This window comes from Mya arenaria, chromosome 13 (assembly GCF_026914265.1).
Source record: "Mya arenaria isolate MELC-2E11 chromosome 13, ASM2691426v1".
NCBI classification, from domain to species: domain Eukaryota; kingdom Metazoa; phylum Mollusca; class Bivalvia; order Myida; family Myidae; genus Mya; species Mya arenaria.
This window is the reverse complement of record NC_069134.1, coordinates 48,372,454-48,397,382: the sequence shown is the minus strand read 5'-3', so window position 1 is coordinate 48,397,382 and position 24,929 is coordinate 48,372,454. Positions and strand designations below refer to the sequence as shown.

Below are 24,929 nucleotides of genomic sequence, written 5' to 3'. Positions count from 1 at the left end.
GGGTAAAAATAAACTTGAAACTATCTCATCCAATTATATGTTGCATGCTTAAATTTTCATCAAGCCCAATTTCCTCTTAAGCAATAGAAAAAGTTCTGGGTCAACATCAACCACACTTTAGCCCCCAGTGTTCTTGTTCATGATGGGCAATATTCACAAGGGAACCATAATTCGCTGGTTACCATATAAGTGCCGAGGCATCTAACTGACTTGATCATTAATATTGATACCTAAAGTAAAGCCATAACTTTGTTTTTGCAGGCCTGGGAACCAGTAAGAACGTTCATTTAATTACTTCTTGTGTTTCCTTGCTTCACAAAAGGCCAGTTGCCTTTGATCCACTGAAATATTCATGACCATAAACACATGAATTGCATTAGATACTCACAATACCAGTATATATTTTGATCAAGGTTGGCATATGGTAGCCATTCCAGTCTGGTAATGAAGTCCCCAACAAGCATGATCCAGAAATATTTATATTTCCCCCTAAATAATGTGTCATATTTTGGAACAAATAGTGTAAACTCGGACAAATAATGGCAGGGAACCTTTGAAAGCCATCTTAATACATGAATATTTGATGAGATATCACTCAGTGTGGTGTTTCAACAATAAAACATTTGATCACTGTTTATACTATTACCTTATGTAAATGTACGCTCGCGAGATTTTGCCTGGCAATATATTTTAAAATTTCAAAGCAAGTGAGAATTATGAATAAGTAACAAACTTAGTATGTTACTCATTCTTTGGGCTATCTGTCTTTTTAATTTTAATATATTATAGTTCTATTGAGCAAAAAGCTTTTTGTTCTCAGAAATTACTCAAAGTTGCCATGAATGGTTCCCAATTTCAGTTCACCATTTAGACAATTACCAATGTTCCAGAACAAATATTGTTGATCAGCAGTAATTTGTTTTAATAGTTTAATGGTTTGCTTTATTCTGGAAGGAAAAACAATACCGAAATAAGAACAGAACAATGAACCTTAATTGTCTGGGAGGCAAAAACATGGCATTAAATTAGCTAATCACAGAAATATTGATCCCCGAATAAACAGGCTCCATTCCATAATTTCCATGTGGATTTCAATGGAACTTGTATTTTATTGATCCGAATATTGATTACCTTTTATTCCTCAGTTCTTGGGAGCAGTAATTCTGGCAGAATATTCAATATTCAAATGCAATCCTATCAAGCAAAAATATTTCCGACTTTAACATGTAATCAATACTCTGCAATGGGTTGGATAAAAACCAAAGCTTCAGATATGACCTAATTTAACTTTCTGTAAGTTTTTTTGGTCAAGAGCAGAATTTATTACAAGAGATTCATAACCATAACTATCTAATTCATTTAAAAGCAAACAGATCTTTTTTCATGAAATCTTCACAATGCCAATCACTTCCAAAGTCATATTTTGAGCTGTTTCTGATCATATCATTACTGACCACCAGCCTCTAATTACGGACTCAAAACATTCTCATTTATTGAATGTGATGTGAATCATTGAAAAAACAACATAATCTAATTCCTATAAAGCGAGAAAAAGCTATTTCTCCCATTGACGGCATGTTGGTTACACTCATCGCATTTGAATCGTGTCACGTTGAGTCATTATTGGATCGAACACTCAAATCAAAGAGCTCTTTTATGGAAAATCCCTATGCACTAGTGATATTCATTTCTAGGAATTTTTTTTTGCGGAAACATGGATTTGATTTCAAATGTTCTAGCATGCGACTTTAATTAAGTCTACAACACAGTTTTTTGATTGGATCATCCTCAAAGCTGTTATTACAATGTTAAGTTTGACTGCCATATTTTCAGTTTTGTCCTAACATTACAATAATTTTTCCTGATATCCAAAAACCAACTATATCAATGTTAGGAATCTCAAAAACAGTGTTCCGACCAATCTGAAATTGTTCCTTATCTTCTCATTGGAAATAATAAATTTTATGTTCTCAAGGAAATAGGAGCAACGCTCTATCTCCAACTTAAAATTCATCCAATTTTGGAGAAAACCCATTTACGCGCGCCAGGCGCCACCGTAAGAGATCAACTCCGGATGAGCTTGGTGTGCAAGGATGCCCATTTTCTTGAGAGCAAAACCTTGTCCATAATACATCAATGCCATCTTATTTGTCAGTTATGACAATCCCTTACAGATAAGGGGAGCTGGGGATATTGATTAAATGTGGTTATCAATCCGGTCTAAGTACTATAAATGCATCTAGAATACACTTTCTCTGGCACAAATAAGGACACAAAAAATTAGCAACGCGCATACTTTTACCACCTCAATTCTTTCTGAATATCCAGCATTTCTTGTATTTCTTAGCAACAAAGCTTATTAGTAAAGTAATAGCCAACATTTGCAGGAATAATCAATGTTTAACTAAATTGTCCATTATGAAGACCATAATGATAGCTTGCAATTAGCAAACATCAATGAATTATCTGAGCCAAACAATAAAACATGATTACACTTAACCTTATATATGGCAAACATATCCCAAATGGCCCAAACTAAGCATTAATGATACATTGTGGGGTAAAAGACAATTAGTCCCTTGGTGTCTCTAGTCCATTTCTGGAATTGAATACCGTTAAATTTGCTCTTTACTATTTCTATGGGGGTCAATATTGTTAAGCAACTTCTGTTCAATTCATGACATTAAATTATACCAAGACCACAAACACATGTGAATTCTACTATAAAAACTGGAAGTGACACAACACAAATATAGATACAGAAGGGAAAGAAATACAAACACCATTACATGAAGTATTCATTATTAGAAAACAAATTAGGCAACAAGAAAAGGACAATTATATTGGCAGCCTCTGAAATTTGAAGGCAAGTGTAACTGTAGTCTAATTAAGATCAACAGATTTGCTAAAATAGTTGATGCTTAATAAGACACCAGCTACATGGCATCCAAATTTTAATGTTCTACGGTCAAGTTGATAAATACAGTTGGTTCCTTCCTTGTCCTATTTGGACATTAACTTTATCTTGATTTAAATGTCTGTCTTTTCCCAGAGAAAACATTGGCCAGACTCATTAGCTTTGGCAAACACAGCAGTGCCCTGAGACAGTGTTCCAAGACACATGAACTGGCCAAGCCACAATATTTTTCTCTCCATTCAAGGACTATCATTTTGCACAATTGGGTGGACAAAGAAATTTCCAAGTTTTGCCAATCTGAGTGACCTAAGAGGCGTTTTTCTAAGACAAGCCAGTCTACTTGGGCAGCATAATTGATCACTACTGTTTCAATGGGCAGCGTCTATTGATTTCCTGGAGTCTTGTTCTACCAAATGAATGACTTTCACTGGGAATTGCTACGCTGTATTGAACAAATATAGGGGTTTGTGGAAACCAAATGATCTTATCAGGATTCTGCCCATTTCTCAGAGAAAATTCCTACACAAATTTGAAAATAATGTAGGATATTATCCCCATAGCATTATTTACAGTAGCACTTCAGTATTATTTGTGGAGATACATTGTCTTTTCGTTTATGGTTTATTAGTTTTGTTCCCTTTTTCTATGCATTTTGTTCTAGACTTTAAAGCCATACCATTTTATCTTTTTTAGAACATCATTTTTTTAAATAAAAAAAATGGAACATAAACATAATTATAAAAAGATTGCTCACAAATTGAAACTATTAAGGTTATATATTGACATTGCAAAAACTTTTATACTTAAAACAAAAAAAGAAGTCTGTTTTAATTAATTGCAATGTGCCTTTTTCAAGGAATTGACATTCCTGATGCCAAATAATCTTCATGTTTCACAAAAAAACATTGATCTTTGAAATAATTGCTGAAAACAACAACGTTAGATGAATGGAAAATCCATTAGGACAAAACATTTTGGAACTCCAAAATAAGAAAAGCAAACAATTTGCCAAAAGCCATTATAACATTTGACTGCTTCTTATCAATATCTGGCATTGCTTGGAAGAGGAACCTGCGGAAATACTAATGTAAATCACAGCCAAAGAAAGAGTATATACATTTGGGAATTCTAAGCAGCTCTTCTTTCTACTTGTTTTTACATGCTTGATAGAATGGAACGAACATTTGACGTATGTCCAAAACTACTTTTTTTTATTTTAATTTTTTTCCCTCTGAACATTTAAACCCAAGTTCACTTAATTGAGGCGTACCACTTCTTGAACTTTTGAACACTGCTTAGAACAGTTCATAAAAATATTTTAGTATTGATCGAAGAATATGAAACTGACTGCAAATGACTTATAAACATATACACATATTACGCAGCAGAAAAAACATCCTTATTAGTCATATCAACAATCAAAACAAAGAATATGTGATATACACACTATTACTATGTGTATGGTATTTGTAGAAAATTAAGCCAATCAAGAAGTCTTTCTAGCACTGCACTCAACAAATTAACAAAAAGAAATGCTAAGAAGTTAATCAAGAAGAAAACAGCTGAAATAGTAAAGGGTTAATGAGAGCAAGGCATATCATTGATATTTTCGACCCGAGGAAAAACAATTTTCACTTGATTCTGGCATGGGTTCAGCACAAGATTACCAGCTTGAAGAAATAAATCACAGGACTGAAAGAGATGGGCTTTTCTGCAGGGCTCATTGCCCTGAAACTAAAGACAATGTTCCGTCAACATTTGTTATGTTTTCCAGCTTCCTACCGACATTTGACAGCCCATCATATACAGCACTGATTGATACAGGTAGAAAATAAACACACCATTGGAGCATTAAAAACCTCATGAACATCATTGTCAGTTCTTATGTTGATAGGTGTACCAAGGTTAGAATGGTAAATGACTTGAGCAGTTTACACCGAACATCTGTAAATGTTCCTGTTATTACTGATTCCAATCGCTGGCTGATAATGCCCATACATTTGGCTTTCTTACACTTGTAAAACCCATCATATCCCATCATGTTTCAGATCTTACTGTACAAACTGCATACATTTGGATTCTTATGCCTGTTAACCTATCATATCCCACGATGTTTCATATCTACAATCTGTACAAACTTTAATTGTAATGAACTGAAAAGAATCATCAAATTTTAGGATTTATTTATATTTTGAAGAAAAAAAGTCATTAAGATAAAGTGTGATAATTTACAAATAAATCTGCAATAATTTCCGCAGCATCCTAGCATAAAATGAATGATTAGTATAAACTTCAGGCTTTATGCCAAAATAATATTTGAAACAGGGTCCTTGAAATAATGTACTAGAAACTGAACATCTTTGTGTAAGTGCTAGCAGGCACATAAAATGAAAAATTTAACTGTTTCATAAACTGCTTGCAGTTTCTTATAAATGCAAATGTTGACAGCCACAATAACATTGTACAAAACTTCTTTTTATTCCAAGAAAACTAAATTTTCCTTTAATTAGTCTTTTAACAGCATTAGCATTTTTTCAAGTTTCTCCAATTATCCCAGTGTGTTTGAGAAATTAAAAGCAGCAAAAACATATTTGGTGTTTGGAAGCTCAGAAAAGGTAAAAAAAATAAATAATTGATATTCTAGTCACTAAAAGTAATCCCCATAATTTAACTAAAAAATGCTTCCTATGAAGTGATTACACACTTTTGTGGCTGCTGTATTGATTTATCATACATTTGAAACATGCCATAATTTAGAACTTTCAATAATGGGAGAGTTATCAATGGCTTTATTTTTTTTCTGATTCTTTGAAATACCCGATGGAATATACTATTAATTTCTTTCTTCTTCCAAAATCAAAAGCTACATGAATCAATCCTTCTACATCAGTTTTCTCCTTCCTTCATAACTAGTTCATCATAGTTTAAAGGGAGGCAATTTGGCAAAATTTGCACATAAATTTTAGTGTGGGCATAAACCTGTTCCTTGGCACATTTCTTCAATCGGGAATTATTTCTGTAGTCTATTATAAAGTCTGAGGATTTTGTAGTACTTTTCAACATCTTGTTTTCTTCTGTTTTATATAAATGTTATTGTAATGAGAACAATAAGTCTATTTAGACCTATAGAGAATAGGATTAGCAGTATTTTTTTTCTGCTGCTTTTATGTCAGGAACAATGGGTTAAGGCGGATTTATAAGTACTAATTGCTACATTGTACAAAGACTGTTAATTAACTCCTGACTTGAAACACATTAGTAATTACAACACTTCTTGCCAGGTAGACTGTATTATGAGGATCTGAAACAAGCATTAATGTCATCACCCAGCATATTCTACCCACGCTTTCATAGTATGAACTAACAGAACCAAGTCAACAAGTTATCAACTATCTGAGATTACTTTTGGACTACTTTCTGTCATGACGGATGGTAGCATTTAATGGTTAGTAACATTGTTCCCGATGATAAATGTTTGGATGCTCTTGCAATTTTATATTATTCCCAGCAAATGATACTGTTAATAACAGGGGCTATTTTCAATTATTCAGTGTGCTGTCTGCATTTGACCAAGTGTGAAAAGGGACGAACCCTCGTTATTTACCAATTTTAGACATACTGTACCCTTTATTAATTATTGAGAAGAAACACCTGAATATGAGCATCAAAATCATTACATTTGATTAAGAAAAAACAAATATGCAGCAGACTTACAAAAGCATGGTAAAAAAACAATGAAATTCTAAAAATAAAAAGGCAAATTTGAATTCAGGACACAAAATAAACACTGTCTTTTCTAGAACTATTTTCAAGGACTTCAATCACTCCCATTAACCAGGATCTGCCTCTGTAATGAACATTGTCAGTGTAACATACAGTAATGTTTTTATGTCTTAAAAGTTCTTCAATAGAGACTTTCAGAACTACATCCAGGGGAGAGATTTATGAAGTTACAACTCAGAAAATGCACCACAACTTCCTCATTTTATTGTAGTTAATGTTCTTTCTTGGCATTCGTTTTTAGCAGTAAGTTTCAATAATTACAAGCTGGGTAAGATATATTTATGATTCGGATTGAAGTGCGCATGTTTGCGAAACTTTACAAATTACATTAAGAGTACTAAATGTACTTTCTCCTAAATACTGCTGTGGGAGAAGTTGTCAAAACTTGTTAGGCAATGATGAACAGATGTTACCAATAATTTGAAGGAACATACAGTGAGAAAATTGAACCAGTATTTGAAGGAACATATGCATAAATTGCAAACAAGTTTCTGAACATTGCAAAATAGGATACACCAGTAGTTTAGTAATTATTGAATTATTTGAAAACCAACAGATGGTCAGGACAGAAGGAAAGGAAAGTCAGTCTACCATGTTAATGATATATGTACATAAGCAATTAAAGTAAGTTTCATTACACAAAAGTCTTATAATGAGAAGCTGACCATATGGAAGGTTTTGAACAACCCAATAGTAAAAGCAGCACACCATTAGATGATCCATATACAAACAATGGGACCTCATTTGGGCCTGGTTCTCAACCAACAAAGGAATGTTCTTTCAATATTATCCTTGCCCACAAAGTAAACAGCCCAAACAGCTACAGCATTTTCAATATTATTGAATTTGTTCATGTACACTGACAGCTGGCACGGTCCATGCCCTGAGGAATATTAACAAAAGAAAAACTGATACAGAATCTTGTCAGCTGCAAGAAATAACTGTAAAATTTAATATAAATCCTCCAGATATTCCTGTTATTGAAGATAACCAATTTCCTATCAGAACACATATGAAAAAAACTTTTTAGTCAATAAAATTCTACATAAACAACTTGTTGAACTTTGAAATTCTTTTAACGAATAAATTCTTCTAACAAATACTTCACAAAAAAATAACTAGTAATATTGTTAAACTAGTGATATTGTTAAACTAGTAATATTGTTATATAAAGTTTAGAAGTTTAAGGCAGTATGTAAGACTGGATGATCTTCTAACCAATACTTACAACAGAATAAACTTAATTACTATTTAATAATACTGGAAGATCTTCTATCAAATACTTACAAAAGAATAAACTTAATTACTATTCAAGTCATTATGCATGATATTTTTTTATATAACTAATTGTTTAAGTCAGTATGGAAGATACTTTTGTTTCAGTCTTCTGGAGCAAGTACCAATATAAGATATTATTTCTTCAAGAGTTCTACCCTAAGTCAATCAAAAACATCAAAGAATCCCATGAAGATACAGTGGCAGTGAAGTTTTGTACAATATTTTCTACATTACAGTGAATTTACAGCATACCCACAGACAGTGGTGTTATCTCGCCCTCAACCCCACCCTGAGAAAATGATGGATTTCCTACTCCATGTTTTTTTTTTTACAGAAGAAAGATGAGGCCAATGATGAAACAGTTTTAGTTCAAGGAAATATTGATATTATTAAACTTAACATGTATGCTAATCTGTAACCATCTAACAGTCTGAGAATGACAATACAAAATTAGTGTCTAACAATGCAATAGGGAAGAAGACAAGAAGTTAATATATAAGTCTGCAGTTTCTTATGAAAGCCTCAGAATTTCATAAAACAGTCTTTATGTTGTAGCTATAACTGCAAGGCATATGTCTAAACCCCATTGTGATTACTCAAGATTTCTGGATCTTTGAAGCTCTTGGTGAAATATTTTGATTACCTCTCCATATGTTTGCTATTAACATAGTGTAACAAAGGTTACCAAAACCGACACTGCTGAAAATTCTACATGAATGTACAAGTCTGAGAACATGCATTGAAATCTCAAAATAGTTAAAATTGTACAGATTAAAAAAAGCCTTTTGAAATCAGTAGCTGTGATTTTACTTACATCAGGATACCTGGACTTTTAAAGCACCATAGAACATTTACCATATATATATTGCAACAAAAGAACATCATGTATGAGTTTGTAATCACAAATGCTAAATTTATATGCTTTATGTTATTGGTTACTTATTTATTTCATTATTATAAATATGAAGAAGTTTTAATTGTTTTACATTTTTTTTTATGAAACTTGGCAATTTGAAATCCAGAATAAGAACTTTTGCACGTAATCACACATGTAGGTATAATTTTAAGCACAAAAACTTGCCAAGTTTCATTTTAAATCAAACTCACATTTATATATATATATCGAGTGTCTGTCAAAATAAGATTTTTCTTCTTCTGACAAACCCTCGTTTAAAGAAATCTTACTACATGGTTAGGAGGCTATGTTATAATTAACTAAGTTTCAGAAATAAAGTCAAACATAAAAACATAACGTAAAATAACTGGAAAAACCTCAAAACATACTGTAGAATAATATATAAAATAGAACAGGAGGGATAACTGTTATTATTTTACTTTATATATGCACCTACAGACAAGAAAAACATGCACACACGGACACAGAGTCTTTTTCTTTACACGAATACCCGATAAAGAGCCAAATTTTTCAATGTTACACTATTGGCAGTGATTGATAAAAAGGCAACATTAACATGAACGCTAGCAACATCTGATTTTAACAAACGTAGAAATTGAATGAACGAACAAACGCTAACGATGAGCTTTGCTAACCTGTGTTGCTATCATATAATATTCGTGATGTGATAATTCTGCCACAGACCATGAAGATCGTTTCCAGCTCATGTTGAGTTAAAGACTTAGGCAGGCCACATATGTATAAATTTGCGCCTTTAATCCCATCACAACTCGGTCTTGAAAATGACACCTAAAACGAATGTAGTAATAGAGTACTTCGGAATTTGATTATTTAACTAGCAACCTAATGCTCGCTTCCCTATTTGTTGATGGATATACAGCAAGGACGGGGGGGATAATGGTGGCTCTTCGATACTGTACCATAAGGAAGGCCTGTTATACCTGTGTTTTGGTCATAAAGAATTCTGGAAGTTATTATCTGCCCACAACTGGAGAAAAGTTTTTCTAAATCCAGCTGCGTTAGGGACTTAGGCAAGCCACTGATATAGAGATTTGCTCCCTTTATAGATTCACAACTCGGACGAGCCAACGAGACCTGAAAGAAACCAAATTAGCCAGCTGTACACAACTAAACAAAATCAAAATTAGACATAAAACTAAACTCTCAAACTTATTAATGAATATCTGTCTGAAGAAAAAACAATAGCATACATGATAAATGAACAAATGTTACTAACGGATAATAAAGAAACTGATATCAGAAGGGTAAATAACTCCTTAATAGACCAAAAACACTTCTTGTTTTCAGTCTCAGAGATTTTGTAAAAAATGATGTAAAAAATTCAACAAAAGTAACAAAAACAATTAAAACAAACAATAAAAAACAAATAATAAATAAGATAAACAGTTGTTAACACAGAAGAATCATCTTTGACACTGCATTTTCATTCAGCAATAGTCTTTCTGGAAAATGAAGTCATCGGCCTGTCACCATCAGGAAACTTTCTGTTTGATACTGAGCGCAGGTTTTCCCCAACATTGGCTAAAGCAAGTTTCTCAAAGCACACAATCGCGAGTTGATTGGATGATCAATTTTTACCAAGCATACAAGGGATCCATTTAACACCTGTCACGGCACTATTTTTCTTCTCCATGTTGTAGGTATGAGTTTGTAAGAGTAATACATTCCTTCTTAACTTGTTCACTTATATTGTCTATGACTTGTGATTGAATCATCTTCGAATGGAATGGATAATTCACATATAACACGTACAAATGTGGGTAAATAAAACAAATATTTTAACAAAACAATAAATATATGAGGAACAAATAAGTTGTGTCAAAATGAAACAAATTGGTAAATCAAATATGAAAAATTACTTAAAATACTTAGCAAAGTAAACAAAATCAAAGTAGTATTAGTTCATGGCATCATTCATTTTAATTCCCTGAAAATCATATCTTATCAAATAAATTACACATCCATAAGTTTAATATAAACATCTAATAATTATACTTTCTACATTTGAAATCCAGCTCCCCAAATAATAACATCAAGAACTCGTTCAATCTAATATTGAAAATTAATGGAAAAAATAAATATCTATATAAAATATATATAATATGCACTTGTCAAGGTTCTAATTTGTTGTGAGATTGCATTCAAAACACAGGATAGAAGAAACACTAAATCATATACAATTTTAATAATCAGCAAATTAGTAAAATATGGAATTAGTAATTAAAAAGAAAATATACAAGAACCAATGCCATAGTGCAAGAAAATATATGTTAACAGTTATGTTTGGATTTTCTTTGAACGACTATCCCAGTGTGAAAGCAAAATGAGTCTATCTGTTACAATCTTTAACATCACAAAGAACATTCTGGCTTTCCTCACTCATAATAGTCAATGTAACAAACGGAACAGAAACACAGACAGGTTTGATGTTGTGTATGGCAATGGTTCTGTAAGGCCAACATGAACACATGGGTGTGGGACTTACTTTGATGGTCTTGTTCTGGAGGCGGAGCCCGTTCAGTGTGTTGATTGCCTTGTCAGCATCTGGTGGATTCTTGTAGTTAACGAATCCATAGCCTAGTGACTGGCCTGAAACAATTACAGATAATGTTCCAATATCTACCAAATTAATCTGACCATTTTCATAATCACAAATCAGTAAGTATTTAAGGACAATGTTCTATTTGGGTGTTTTTCTCAAGCTCTATTTTGATGATTTTAAATAAATGTTTAGAGGGACTCCTGGTATATAAGACAAATTTTCCCAGCAGCATAAAGCCACAAACCTTGGAAGGGCCTGGAATTACTTGATCAAGGGACATACAATTTTTTTTTATCTGCTACATGTATGTCTGTGTTTAGTTTGCAAAATAAATAATTTGATCAAAAGTAGTGTAGAAGTTATTTTTTTAGTTTTAAGCCAACAATGTTATTTTTGCACATGACTGTTTCAATTCATTTCTTCCTAATTATTGATGATGCAATATACCAATATTCTAGGGCAGTGTATGATGCAACTGCTGGCATGCCTAAATATAGCCTTCCCAGACAAACATGGGCTCACTGTGTAGATTTGGGCATAAACTAATTAGGCTTTACCCTTGATGACCCAATATTCCAGGCAGTGTATGATGCAACTTTGGCATGTCTAAATATAGCCTGCCCAGACAAACATGGGCTCAGTGTAGGTTTGGGCTTCAACTAATTGGGCTTGATCGACAGGTGGCAGAGGTGTCACATTAGCACCAAGAGACCCTCATAGTATGGTGGAAATTTTCAATTCAAGAATCACTAATATCCATTCATTTATTTCCATTTCCTGTATTTTTCAAACTAATTCTATATTTCTGCTTCAATTTTGACTAATTTCATATTTAAAAGAAAAAAAAATCCCCAAACTAATCTAACAATATTACCATGACTTTTTGTTCAATAACTATCCATAGATCTATGTTGGTTACGGTTTCACACATCCAATGGTTACGACAAATGTTCTTTGGATGCTTTTACGGGTATAGACAATCACATTTGTTTCGACAATAAATGCATTCCGATAAAACTGTCAAACTCATTGCATTAGCTAAAAGACATTGCCACTCCAACAAAAAGTGTTTTGAAGCCATTTTCCATTATTCTTACGAAAAGGTTCTATTAACTGTAAAAAATTGAAGCCTCAGTTCTAGAGCCAATGACAGAAATCAATTAAATCTCGTTCCTTCTACAGAAGATAAATAAATTGGTCAAATGAAGGCACTGGCAACTTAACAGTTGATTGACATTCTGTTGATTTACATGAATTTCTCATCTATTCTTTACTGCAAATATGCAAAAGATCAATAAAACAAACTGGCAAGAAATACATCCAATCTGTATAATTAATAGTGATGCCTTCAATCAAAAATGTATTTTTGAAAAAAAAAGCAGTCCAATATTTTTTACTGTTACAAAATTTTGGCAAGACTTGCAGAGATCTTCAGGAAAGAAAGTGAATCAAAAGATGCAATCCAAGGTTTTGCAAGCTTTTAGTGCTCTTAACTTCTCGGAACAAAATCAATCCAAATAGCAACTGTCTTTAACTGTTTAAAACTTACTGTTTAACAATCGTTTTATCTCAAAAAAATAAAGAGGGCCATCAGCTGAAGCTAACACATTGGAAAACATACATGTGACTTAATTCAACAAATATTTTATCCAGAATTCTGGAACTTGTGGCATACGTACTTATCTTTTTAGTTATGATCAAGGTAAATTTTTACATATCAACACCAATGCTATGAAATATCTAAACAGACTAGCTAATATAACAAATGTAAAATATCAAAAATTTAACAGACCATTACCTGTTGGCTTGTCTCTGATGAGTTTACAGCTCTCGACCTCTCCGATGCTTGAGAACAGGGCCTTGATTTCTTCTTGTGTCATCGTCTGTGGCAAATAATTGACGATGAGATTCGTTTTCGAACATCCGTCCTCACCGAGTGATTCCGTGGACGCGGGCGACGTAGTTCCCCCATTCTGGTGCAGCGCGCTCTGTTGGTGGTGTTGGTGCAATAGTGCGTGATCCATTGGAGTCAGCTCCAGAGGTTGCGTGATCTGTAATTACAATGCCACAACAGTTTTACATCAAACTGTAAATCCGTTGTTGTTTTTTCCTTCACACAACTCAAAGACTATCTAGACTAGAGCTTAATAACTCATGATTACGATCTAAATCATTGAAAAAGTATAGCTATTAATAAAGCTAATCTGCTCTTTAATCTCAGTCCATCTACATGTACACGTATGATTTCTGTAAAATAAAGGATACAAATGATTAATCAAATATTGGTTAAATTTATGAATATGCTTATAAATATATCAATATTCTGCGATGAAAATGCCAGCATCATTCCAAGGGAACATGCTAATTTTCATTTTATCATTAGTTATCACTAATCAAGCAAGTTTCCTAATCAAAGAAGCTAACTATTAACAGATATAATTTCTAGATATTTCCTGAATCATCAACTTCCAGAACTGCCACATGTTATCACTGAACTTGAGTAAACTCCTCCACTTCAGGTCAACACATTTTGTATGAAAAAATGTAACATAACATTGAGGAAAACAGTAAAACAGGTCAGTTGTGGGAATTATCTTGATCAAGAGGGTGATAATGTCTAGACTATCGATGTCTGATAAGCCTCATCTGGCTGCATAGAAGCTGACTGTTTACACACGGCTTTCGTACAGGAGGTATTGAGATCAACATGATGATACTTGTTTTCTAATTGTTTACCACATTATTATCAACACCTATGAATAGCAGCATCTTTCATATTGATGTATCTCATTTGGCACTTAACAGTATTCATTCTCAATCCCAGCATTTGTATCTGTCTAAATAAACTAGCATGTTTCCTTAGAGCTACTGAAAACCTGAATTTCACAGATTGGCTGCTGTTGGGTTGTACTATACATGAACACCATAAATTGGAATACCTTTAAAAACTTTTTTTGTTACAAGATTAACATCAGAAATGTTGGCTCAAAGTCATAGCCTCGTGTGCAAGGGAATCATTATTTGTTTGGCTAGTAAAAGGTATTCAATTTGAACAATCTTTTTTTTTTAATTTGTCTGTGACAGTCAAAGTAACTTAAATAAAGCAGACATTTTTTTGGAATAAAATTTGTAAAAATTTGTAAAAATGTTCAAAAAGTAGGTTTACTTTATATTATGAATGACCAATATGTACTCTCATTTAATATATGAATTTTGTGCATTCAACTTTTTTTTTTAACAAACTTTACACAAAAGAAAATGACCAGTAACATTAATAACACATTCAAACAAAACAAAACAAACAGAAAAAAAGAAAACAAACAAAATAAAATGTGTAAGGAAAAACTGTTTCACTAAATTGGTAATTTTAAAAATCATTTAGTAATTAAAAAATATTACTTAAAACTTAATTTTTACAACACAAAATTAAAAAATACTCTTATACATTTCTAGACATTTGACAATATGAATTTGTATAAATGTAATTCCATACAAAAATATGCAAATTAAAAGAAAGAAATTAAACCAGTTCAAGTCCTAATAATGTGAGCAGTACATTGGTCAAACAAAAAAAATCACTGATTGTTTCACAAAAACTCTTTTATTAATTTGATAGGACTGGAGCATTGTTAAAAAGTTCATGAGCCAACTTGGGATATTTTGACCAATGTATTGGACTGTTTTGAGTAATATTAAAAAAAATAAACATGTTCCAATCAGTTGCCATTAGGTTCAGCACCCAACATTAATTGGAACAATGAAGCATGTTCTGAAAATGACAATAAAAAGCAAATTGAACGCTGTGAAAATATGTCTAAATATTATTTGCAACATTCAAAAATTAAATACGACAAAAATGAACAAAATAACTTCACAACCTAAAGAAACCCCTACCTTTTTAAGGGACATCATTTCTGAAAATGAAAGCAATAGCTGTATTCTTGAACTTAAGAAATTAAGTCACTCATTTGGAAATCGGAAGTGAAAAAGGCATGCCGCGAGTTCTACATCAAGCCCAGAATATAATTCAAGGGACATTTAACTGTCTTCCTGGTCTTCTGTACATTGTTAAAAAGTTGTAGCAAAAAAATAGCAAAAAATTGGTAAACTAATAATGCATCTTTCAGTGGAATTGCGCTTGTTGAACATTTACAGAATAGTATTTGTTTTAAATACAAGTGGCAAGGAATGACAAACAACATGGTTGTACTTTTATTTCAAGGTGACTCCTTTTTTACACAGACTTGTAAGAAAATCTCTAAACTAGCATAGAAACAATCATTCCTTCATTATATCTTGAGAATCAGGGAATGTGTCATATCAAATTAATTATGCAGATTATTGATAAAATCTTTCCCAGTCAGCTGTGACTATTTCAACCACACAAAGCAGTACAACTGTAACAGATGTTTCCTACATTTCTATCCAACTAGCATAACATGTACATTAGACATGTTAAATGCCATGTTTTTTGAGAATTATCATCAGCATGACTTGAAATTAATCTGTTTCAAGTTGTTGTTTTTAAATAACTGTAATAACAACCAGTTCAACATCACATGCTGCTGAAACATATGTAATCACTTCATCAGCTTGACCTTACATCAACTATTCACAAAGCTTTATTAAAGGCTTCCTATCTATAAAAGCAATTCAAATAACTACAAAATTCTTCAATTTATTCAATTCTTTGTTCAATTTCAACAAAAGATATTGTGTGAATAGTATTAACAACCAAATATTTGTAAATGAATTTAAACTATTCTTTTCGTTCAAAATTATTTCTATGGCAATTTTTTGAATATCTAAATCCATGTATTGATGCATTAAATTTGGTGACAGCTGGCGTGTGTCTTCATTCATGCAGAAAAGCAATTTTACCTTTTATGGAGTAGTTTGATGATAATACATGTGCACAAACTGCTGTTCCGAGTAGCCACAAGTATAATAGTTATTATAATTTTAACAAAGCATACAATTGTGCCCTCTGACAATGATTTATTAAACTTGTAAGTAGTGTATTTTTTGTAACTTGTATGTGTTATCATATAACATTCACATTATCCCAATCAAATAAAATTAATGCTAACAATTTCATGAACAAAATATTTATTTGTGAAAAATTCACTATACAGTACAGTATAAAATGAATCTTCGTAAATTTGAAATGTGTTGTACATCTACCAATACATTAAATCACTACTTAACTACGATCAATAATAAATTGCACATGTGTATGTACATTGACATTCTTATTTGAGTCCAACTCAAAGACAAAAACATTTAAAATTGTTCTCACCTGCATCTGCGCAAATGGATTCTGGTACACCACGGGTATGTTATTTATTGGAAGAATTTTGATGGTTTAGTGTATCCACTGCCTGAATCGGCGAACAAAAAATTTAAAACATAGAACTGAATCTACTACAGTCTAAAGCACAAGTGATGATTAAGTTACTTCATGACCTCCCGATATTTTTGTGGGAGGGCCCAGATGCTGCCAGCTGCCGATAATAACCAATCAAAACGTCCCGTTACGGTATAAGTGGCACGCGCTCTGAAGTTTACACACGCGTGTAATCGAACAAAAAGTAGTTCCAAAGACGTTTATTTACAGAAGCTATTATATCAATGAAAATAATCCTAGTTTACCAATAATGAAGTGAAATTATATATTTTAGTTACATTTAATGCTACCAAATACCTCGCAATCCATTCATTAATATTTCTTCACCGAAAAAGGCAAATAAATGAGAGACCAACACAAAATTGATAAATCAATCCCACTCCGATGGTCAAGCGATGAATTTCAAATGATCGGCTGCAATTTATGTAGCACGTGCACAATGTCCGATGATTCTAGCGCCAGATGAACGAGGGTTAAACCATTTTCAATTGAACATTTCGTTGTTGCAATGTCAAAAATAAGATGAACATATTGCATAGGTACTCAAATAAAAGATGTCCAACAAGCTTTCATTTACTTATAATTAACATTTTTCTTTAATAAATTACAGATTAAAAATGTCGCAACCGTCCAAAAAATCCTTAACGATCGAGAAACAAAACAACTAAAAGTTGAAAATGAAGCCAAAATAAGCTAGAAATCTACGCATTTCCAGAAAAATTCAGGATCTCATTGAAAATTTACAAAGCTAACGTCAATGAACATGAAGTTCTCGGAAAATTGATTTTAGGCAAAATATCAAGACATTGATTAACAAAATCCACACAGTTATGCGTTATTACGAATTAAAGAATGAAATACCACCATACTCACCAAAGTTTGAGTGTTAAAAGTCCTATTTTCAATAAACGAATAGTGTCAGATTGCCAGAGGTGTATTTTCACTATTGACAGACTTTCAGAAAATAATGGAACCAAAAGAAAATGGCGTGCTTATTAACAAATGAATTCAAACCAGCAAATTCAACAAGAACATGTCTAACAAGACAAGAAACTACATCTACTTAAAGGAACAAGAACAACAAAACGATTCCAATAGAGATGGTTTATTAATCAACTAAATAAAATCAAATATAGATGTGAAAACACAAACTAACTAGAAACACAATCAGAACGTCACCATCTGAAACCAAATCAGCTCATGAATATTCATTTTTCAAGGCTTACGAAATACGTCTGAGATCACAATTTTCTATGATTCTAAAAATACCTTTAGATGCTTGTTTTGCTTATATTTATTTATAACCAATGTCAAACAATCACAAATAACCGTTTCCTTGGTTATTTTTGGCACTATTTAACAGCGCGTACGAATGTATACTTTGTTTCATCATGAATATGGCGGGAAATTTGACTAAGTTTTGTTGAAATATGAAGATGATAAAATGATTTAATGCATGATTCATACCCTGCAATAAAAACAATTACAAATGTTTATACGAATCAAGTAAACTGATTAAAAAAACATCGGTTTTATTTTAAATAGTATCCTTTATTGACGATGACTGGTTTAACCGAGCACCTGTTTTTCGCCTCTTAGCGATGCGATTGGTGTGATATTTGGTAACCAGTCTTTGTTTATAGGAACCAAGATGGCGGATAAAAAGGCTGATTCTGGTTAGAAATGATTTATTTTGTTTGAGATAATCTATTTCGAAATTATTGATCACGTATTTTCTTTGCAAGGAAAACTCCAATAAAAGATATATATTTTATCTGAAAGATAAAGGTTTAAACGAATTCCCGTACATAATCTATCACTTATTACTCTTCGTTTGTTGTTGATGTTTGCCTTGGTTTACAACTACACTACAGTTGACTGAGTAGTTCATTTTAGCACCCTGGTTCGGTATCATTTTAACAGAGATTCTCATTCATATCAATTGATTCATGCTTTGCTTAAAGTGTGGCCGAATTTTTTGGGCCTGCACTCGATATGCATCAACAATTCAAGCTACTTCGTACTCAAACCAGAACCTCAACTTAGTCCATATAAACAGCCGCTTCAGAGTCTTTAATGATTTTTGATTTGGCAACTCTACACGTCCATAACCCACTTGTTGTTTTCCTAGCCAAGAATGACAGACCCCAGCACTAAGTATATTGGGGGGAAAGATAATGGGCACCTGCTAGATGGTTTCAAAATGGCGATGCTTTATTGACAGATGTCGATCTGAATTAAATTAATTATTTGTGTTTCATAAAACACTTAAGTGTAATAAGTAAAAGGTATTGGTTAAATAATTAAAGTGTAACTTTTTTTTTAATTTAATAGTGAAGTGTAAAGTATTGTGGAGTAATAGTTGAAGAATATATTTTACATTGGTACTGCCACGGACCTATAAACCATGGATTGGCAACTCTCGTCTGTGTTAATGCGATTAGCTAAAACTCACGCGTACAGCGCGATTTCATTCTGAGATCTTAACGTGTGGTCGTTTACGAGGCGTCCGACATCGGCCGAATATATACATGTAGGAAAACATTAATTAAACTAAATATAAATTTAATCAGGAACATATTAGGTCCTGATTAATACTTCGATATTTAGACAAAATGCAATAATGACAAACTACAAACATATTTCATGCGACATGTCGATCGGTGTTAAAAATAATTCCGCCAGCAGAGCTGGCGGAAATAACCGAAGATCGCTGTTAATCACCGATCGGAGATTCAGCGGAAATTTCCGATATTTGAAGTGCGCACGCTAAGATTGTGGGTAAATTATTATTTCTTATCGTTTCACTGATATTGGGCAGTTGCCAATCCATGGTTAATAGGTCTGTGGTACTGCTCAGTTGACTTGTGGTGTTTAAGGAACAAAATGAATATCCAAATGTTAATAAAGTTCCCTAAACATGCATTATTGTGGCTAACCTCAACTTGGCTCAAGACTCAGCCCACCTCATGATAGACTCAGCCCACCTCATATTTCCAGAAACCTCCATTCAGAACAGAATGCCACAAGCAAACATTTTCCAGTCAACAATTAACAAAACAATATGCTTTGACCCTCGATTTTGTCAGTCATCAAAGTTGATGCATTCAACTTTTCCTAAGTCATAACTCTCTGTTTTTAAACCCTTCTCTGTGCATACTCCATTTCTTTCTATATATTTTCTTTCTTCATGCACAATAAAATGTCAAAAGTCCATTGATAATGGCCATTTATTTGAAAAACAATAGACTTTGTTTGATTTATGAATATTTTTTTACAAATATGCTATTTATAGCTATTTATAACTAACCATATAAAAGTTTTACATAAAATTTGTTCATTTTGAGTTTTTGGGCTAGAATGATTTCCTTTAGAATATTGTGTCAAGTAATAATTATTTACAGAAGTCTTAACAATATAAGCGATAATTTTTTGGCTTTTAATCTGGGGAATTTGTGGCAGCATAGCAAAATTTTTTTTTAAAAGGCTAGTATTTTTTATCTGTTCACAAATCATACGATATTTTTTGTTTTGATCATTGAACATGAGAAAATATTTTTTTGCATCAACCTAAATTGTGTGCCTTTAATGGGAAATTGGGGCCATGAAGCCTTCATACTTTGAAAGGGAGGGTTGGGTTTAGATTTTGAGTCTGACTCAAGGTAAAATCGCACAAATCTGATACTAACATGGGAACCCGGGAGTAATTGACATGATGCGGAACCAGCTTGATATAAATATTTATAACTGTTAAACCAATAGAGATATTTACTAGTTTCATGGAACTGATTATACTTGGATTCTATATATTTATTTATTTATTTTTATTTATATTGTTTAAGAAATTGTATTGCAGCCATTTTGTTCAACTAAGTATTAAGGGCGATCTGATGGGTACGACTAGTGGGAACAAATATGCTTCCAATTCAGCCAAAGCCAGCATCAGCCACTGTAACCTGATTTATTTGGGTATAACACAAAGGGATGAAAACAGCGAACCACACTCAACATTTCTTTTTTATTTTGTCTGCTTTTTTCAACAGCAGAACTTGTAGTTTAAAAGTATTTTTGAACTAAAAAGTTAAGCATTTGGTAATTACATATAATATCCTATCTGTTTCCACCTAGATGTTTAAAAACACAGGTTGACTCAATTTAGTTTCACAAGGGCATTGGTAAGGTAGGTTCCACCTACATGTATTTCAATCGCCTACCCCACCAAAAAAAGTGGAAAACTATGCCCCCCTGCAGTATGATATAACACATGTGTGTCTGTCATGCATTGATTAAATGTAATACATTAGACAGTCATTTAGGCTGTGTGGCAATATATGAGCTCCTTAGTGTACTTTTATCTCATTTTGATAGTACATCAGAGCTGCCTTTCTAGTGACTTTACAGCCAAAGTTTGGATGGATGGAGGGAGGGATTTTTCTTCTACACTTTGCTTTCTGTACTTTTCAGTTACATAGGTATGATTCTCTTAATTTATGTGGCACAACAATACAATTATGCCATATATCATTTAAGGATATGTTTTATTTGCTATACATTTGTTTTGATAGGAAGTGAATCTGACAGTACAGAGGAGCCTGTTGTTGGCAATGTGAACAAATTTGCTGTTGTTCCACCAGGATTCACTGGGAGACCTAAGAAAGGCCACTTGATCTTTGATGCATGCTTTGAATGTGGTAAGAAAGTTTTCAGACAACTTTGTCTAACCTTCTAAAGAGTATATATATTTGAGTAGTCTTCAACTTTTTTGTTTTGTAAACTGACATCTGATTTGTTCAATGCTGTAAATTCATCCATCAGTATCACTATTTAACTTCTATTCGATCGTTCTTATAAACAAATAATAATTAATATAAAACAAATTTGTTTTCTAGTATAAAGGTGTCAGAATTGCATGCAGGTTTTGTTTAATAGATTGAATGAAAAAAGAAATGCTAACCTAAGATGTGTGATAGTGTAATAAAAAAGACTATGTTTTAGGAAATCTTGGTAGAGTGGACTACATAACCGAGTTTGAGTATGATTTGTTCATCCGCCCAGACACATGCAATCCTAGGTTTCGTGTGTGGTTCAACTTTACAGTGGAAAATGTTAAAGCTGACCAGGTTAAAAACTTAATTCTTTCACTTTTGAAACAGTGGTCGAAATAAGCACAAACCAGCAAGTCGTGCACTGGTGTTATTTGTGTGGGGGTGTGTTCAACTTGAATTAAAAATCAGAATTTTATATAGTAGCCTAGGGTTTGATACAAAATATAAGCTAAAATAGAAATGTTAGATTTTGACTGATTAAACCCAAACTCACTCAACCACTGTTCAGTTCAGAAGTGTTTTACACCAAATATGTTTCAGTCAGTCCATCAAAGACTTCTGATATAAAAAAGTTTCAAGAAAAACAAAATTTGACTGAAACACTCTGGTATATGTGCTTGGAAAATGGAGCTTAAAAGTCTTGTTCATTTTTTATTGTGTGTCATAGGTAGAGTTTGAATGGAGTTAAAGGTTTCACCCTGTATTTTTCAGAGAGTTATATTTAACATAGTGAACTTCAGCAAAACCAAGTCTTTATACAGAGAAGGGATGTCTCCATTTGTGAAGTCAACGAGTAGACCTAAGTGGTAAGAATTAAGTGATACATTCATATCTTTGAACAATAAATTGCTAGCCTTAAAAATAACTACTGAGTGACGGACAAGACATTGGGTCGATTGTTCAGAACTTTGTTAAAGTTTACAACATTGTTAATTTCATCGCTGTTAACTTTCAAATCTATATTGTAGTATACATTTCAAGGATACACTTACAATCTACAGTAGTCCTAACAAGAATTGAGACAACTGCTTCTGCTGAATTTGTTTTATTTAAACAAATGAGCACATCATCAAATATTTCACCTTTGAAAGTTAACAATGATGTCGTTAATATTGTTGTTAACTTTAACAAATTTCTGATAAATCAGACCATTATTAATCTTCTTTATCAATGATAGAGCTGTTACCATGTGGCTAGTTTGTACATAAAACAATTTTAATTGGTCAGCTTTAAGTATTGGATAAATATTGACCTATCAATAAACATTTTTGTTAACCGAAGAATTGACCAATCTTATACTGGCTGCAGAAGTGTGACAAATCTTCAATACTTTCAGGGTTCGAGTACCTGCCAAGCATGTTTACTACTACAGATGTCCAGATCACAGAAAGAACTATGTCATGTCATTCGCATTCGTATTTGATCGAGATGATGACGTCTACCAGTTTTCTTATTGCTACCCCTATTCCTACACTCGCCTTCAGAACTACTTGGACAATCTGGAGAAGAGAAACATGGACTTCTTTACACGAGAATTGTTATGTCTCACAGTGGTATGTTTCTGTAATGTAGTTAGCTTGTACTTATTGAGGTTAAGAGTTGATCAAAGCTTATAGCCTATTGTTTCATGCTTCAGCCTTTTGTGTGTGTTTTGGATGAAATCAGTACTCTAGTCCACTTTATGACATGTTAAAGAGGCCATATATATTTTTCCGAACAGCAACAGCGGCGGTTGGACCTGATAACCATCACACATCCAGACAATCTGTATCCGGAGGAGACAAAAAGGATTGTGTTCTTGACAGCACGGGTCCATCCAGGAGAGACGCCAGCCTCGTTTGTATGCCAAGGTATGTCACAACACTTTGCAATTTTTTTTCTTGTATTATTGAAAATGCATTGATTTAGTGCAATTAAGATTCCATTATTGGAAGTACATGGTTATTTTGGGCATTTGTAGCCTACCTGAACAAAGGTCAATATTGTGATGGGTCATTGTCTGTTGTGCGTCTTGAACATTTAACTTGTAAATCATCTAGTAGCCATTTGTATCCAAACTGCATGAAACTTGGTCAGAATGTGATCTTATTGAAATCTCAGTAAACTACAAATATAGGTCATGTCAGGTCAAATAGGTCAAGTATTTGAATAACTGGTTTACATTCAAGTTGTGACGATTTCTTAATCTTGCCCATTGGAATATGGGTAGTGTCTGGTCAAAATTTTTAGTTTTTAGATGCCCAAATCTTTATGAATTTTTGGTCAGAATGATTGTCTATGAAAAATCATACATGTCAATTAATTTAGGGCCCGGTCAAAATATGGGACATTAGGTCAAATGTTTTGAACAAAATTATGGACATTAGCGGCCACAATCTTAATCAGATCTTCATGAAACTTTAGAGTACACTTTTTTTGTAAATATGGAATAAAGTTTTCAGTGAATTTATACAACTTTAGATTCAATAACATATGTAAAGTTTATGGTTATAACTTATACCATTTTGTATCCCTTTTGACTAACCAATTTCACAAAATGACTCTATTATAATGCACAACATATTTCTGTACTACATATTTCATCAAAATATTTATCACACAGAAGATAAAAATCAGGCTTTTAAATGTGAATTTAACAGATTCATTATACCTTGCAAAGATTTCCTTTGAACTTCTGTTGTATGACTTAAACTATTAAAACCATACAACAAAAAAAAACCTAGTTTCATTAGCAAGGATCATTATTGCAGATTTCAGAAATTGATGAAAATCAACAAACATCTCTTTTGCAGGTTTTATGGACTTTTTAATAGGCAATCATCCAGTAGCTAAAACATTACGAGAACACATTGTGTTCAAAATAGTTCCCATGTTGAACCCAGACGGAGTCTACCTTGGAAACTACAGGTATGAAGATTTCAGCAATGTTGAAGTAATTGGTAATTTTATAACAATTATGTAGTTTTTTATGATGAGCTCAATGCATGTTAATTAGATCTCATTCTGAAAATCACATTTTGCATTCTCTATATGCCTAATAAAAAATATTTTATTCAGGGGAAAAACAAAACAAAAACATATCATAAAATCAATTTATTTAATATGATTTTGACAATTGGGTGGAATTTAAATTTGCAAGATATGTAATTCTCAATGTTGGAATTTCAGTACAATTTTTACTTTGATTTTGTTACTGTGATGATAGAGTTCCATAAGTGTAACACTTGTTTTGCTTTTCA

The 24,929-nt window shown here is 32.6% G+C and overlaps 2 protein-coding genes across 13 annotated transcripts in view; one reads left to right on the top strand and one right to left on the bottom strand.

Annotated features, from left to right (window-relative positions):
* Window positions 1–18,014, bottom strand: part of LOC128212978 (ELAV-like protein 3) — a 28,535-nt gene extending 10,521 nt beyond the window's left edge. Inside the window, exons 1-6 of one of the 10 annotated variants that reach the window (XM_052918413.1) lie at window positions 17,738–18,014; window positions 16,757–16,838; window positions 15,352–15,371; window positions 13,250–13,508; window positions 11,401–11,504; window positions 9,836–9,989 (exon numbers count right to left, since the gene is read on the bottom strand). In XM_052918413.1, coding sequence (XP_052774373.1) covers window positions 9,836–9,989; window positions 11,401–11,504; window positions 13,250–13,508; window positions 15,352–15,369 — 535 coding nt within the window. In that variant the 5' untranslated portion in view covers window positions 15,370–15,371; window positions 16,757–16,838; window positions 17,738–18,014. Of the gene's footprint in view, window positions 1–9,529; window positions 9,684–9,835; window positions 9,990–11,400; window positions 11,505–13,249; window positions 13,509–15,351; window positions 15,372–16,756; window positions 17,107–17,161; window positions 17,181–17,737 lie in introns of those variants that run through there. The other 9 variants (XM_052918419.1, XM_052918414.1, XM_052918420.1 and 6 more) reach the window with 9 other exon arrangements.
* A 496-nt stretch (window positions 18,015–18,510) lies between these two features.
* The window catches only part of LOC128212977 (cytosolic carboxypeptidase 6-like), a 28,241-nt gene continuing 21,822 nt past the window's right edge, over window positions 18,511–24,929 (top strand). For all 3 annotated transcript variants that reach the window (XM_052918409.1, XM_052918410.1, XM_052918411.1), the window contains exons 1-7: window positions 18,511–18,540; window positions 21,430–21,555; window positions 21,860–21,984; window positions 22,402–22,496; window positions 23,027–23,243; window positions 23,411–23,540; window positions 24,483–24,597. In XM_052918409.1, the coding sequence (XP_052774369.1) occupies window positions 18,516–18,540; window positions 21,430–21,555; window positions 21,860–21,984; window positions 22,402–22,496; window positions 23,027–23,243; window positions 23,411–23,540; window positions 24,483–24,597 (833 nt within the window). In that variant the 5' untranslated portion in view covers window positions 18,511–18,515. The remainder of the gene's footprint in view (window positions 18,541–21,429; window positions 21,556–21,859; window positions 21,985–22,401; window positions 22,497–23,026; window positions 23,244–23,410; window positions 23,541–24,482; window positions 24,598–24,929) is intronic.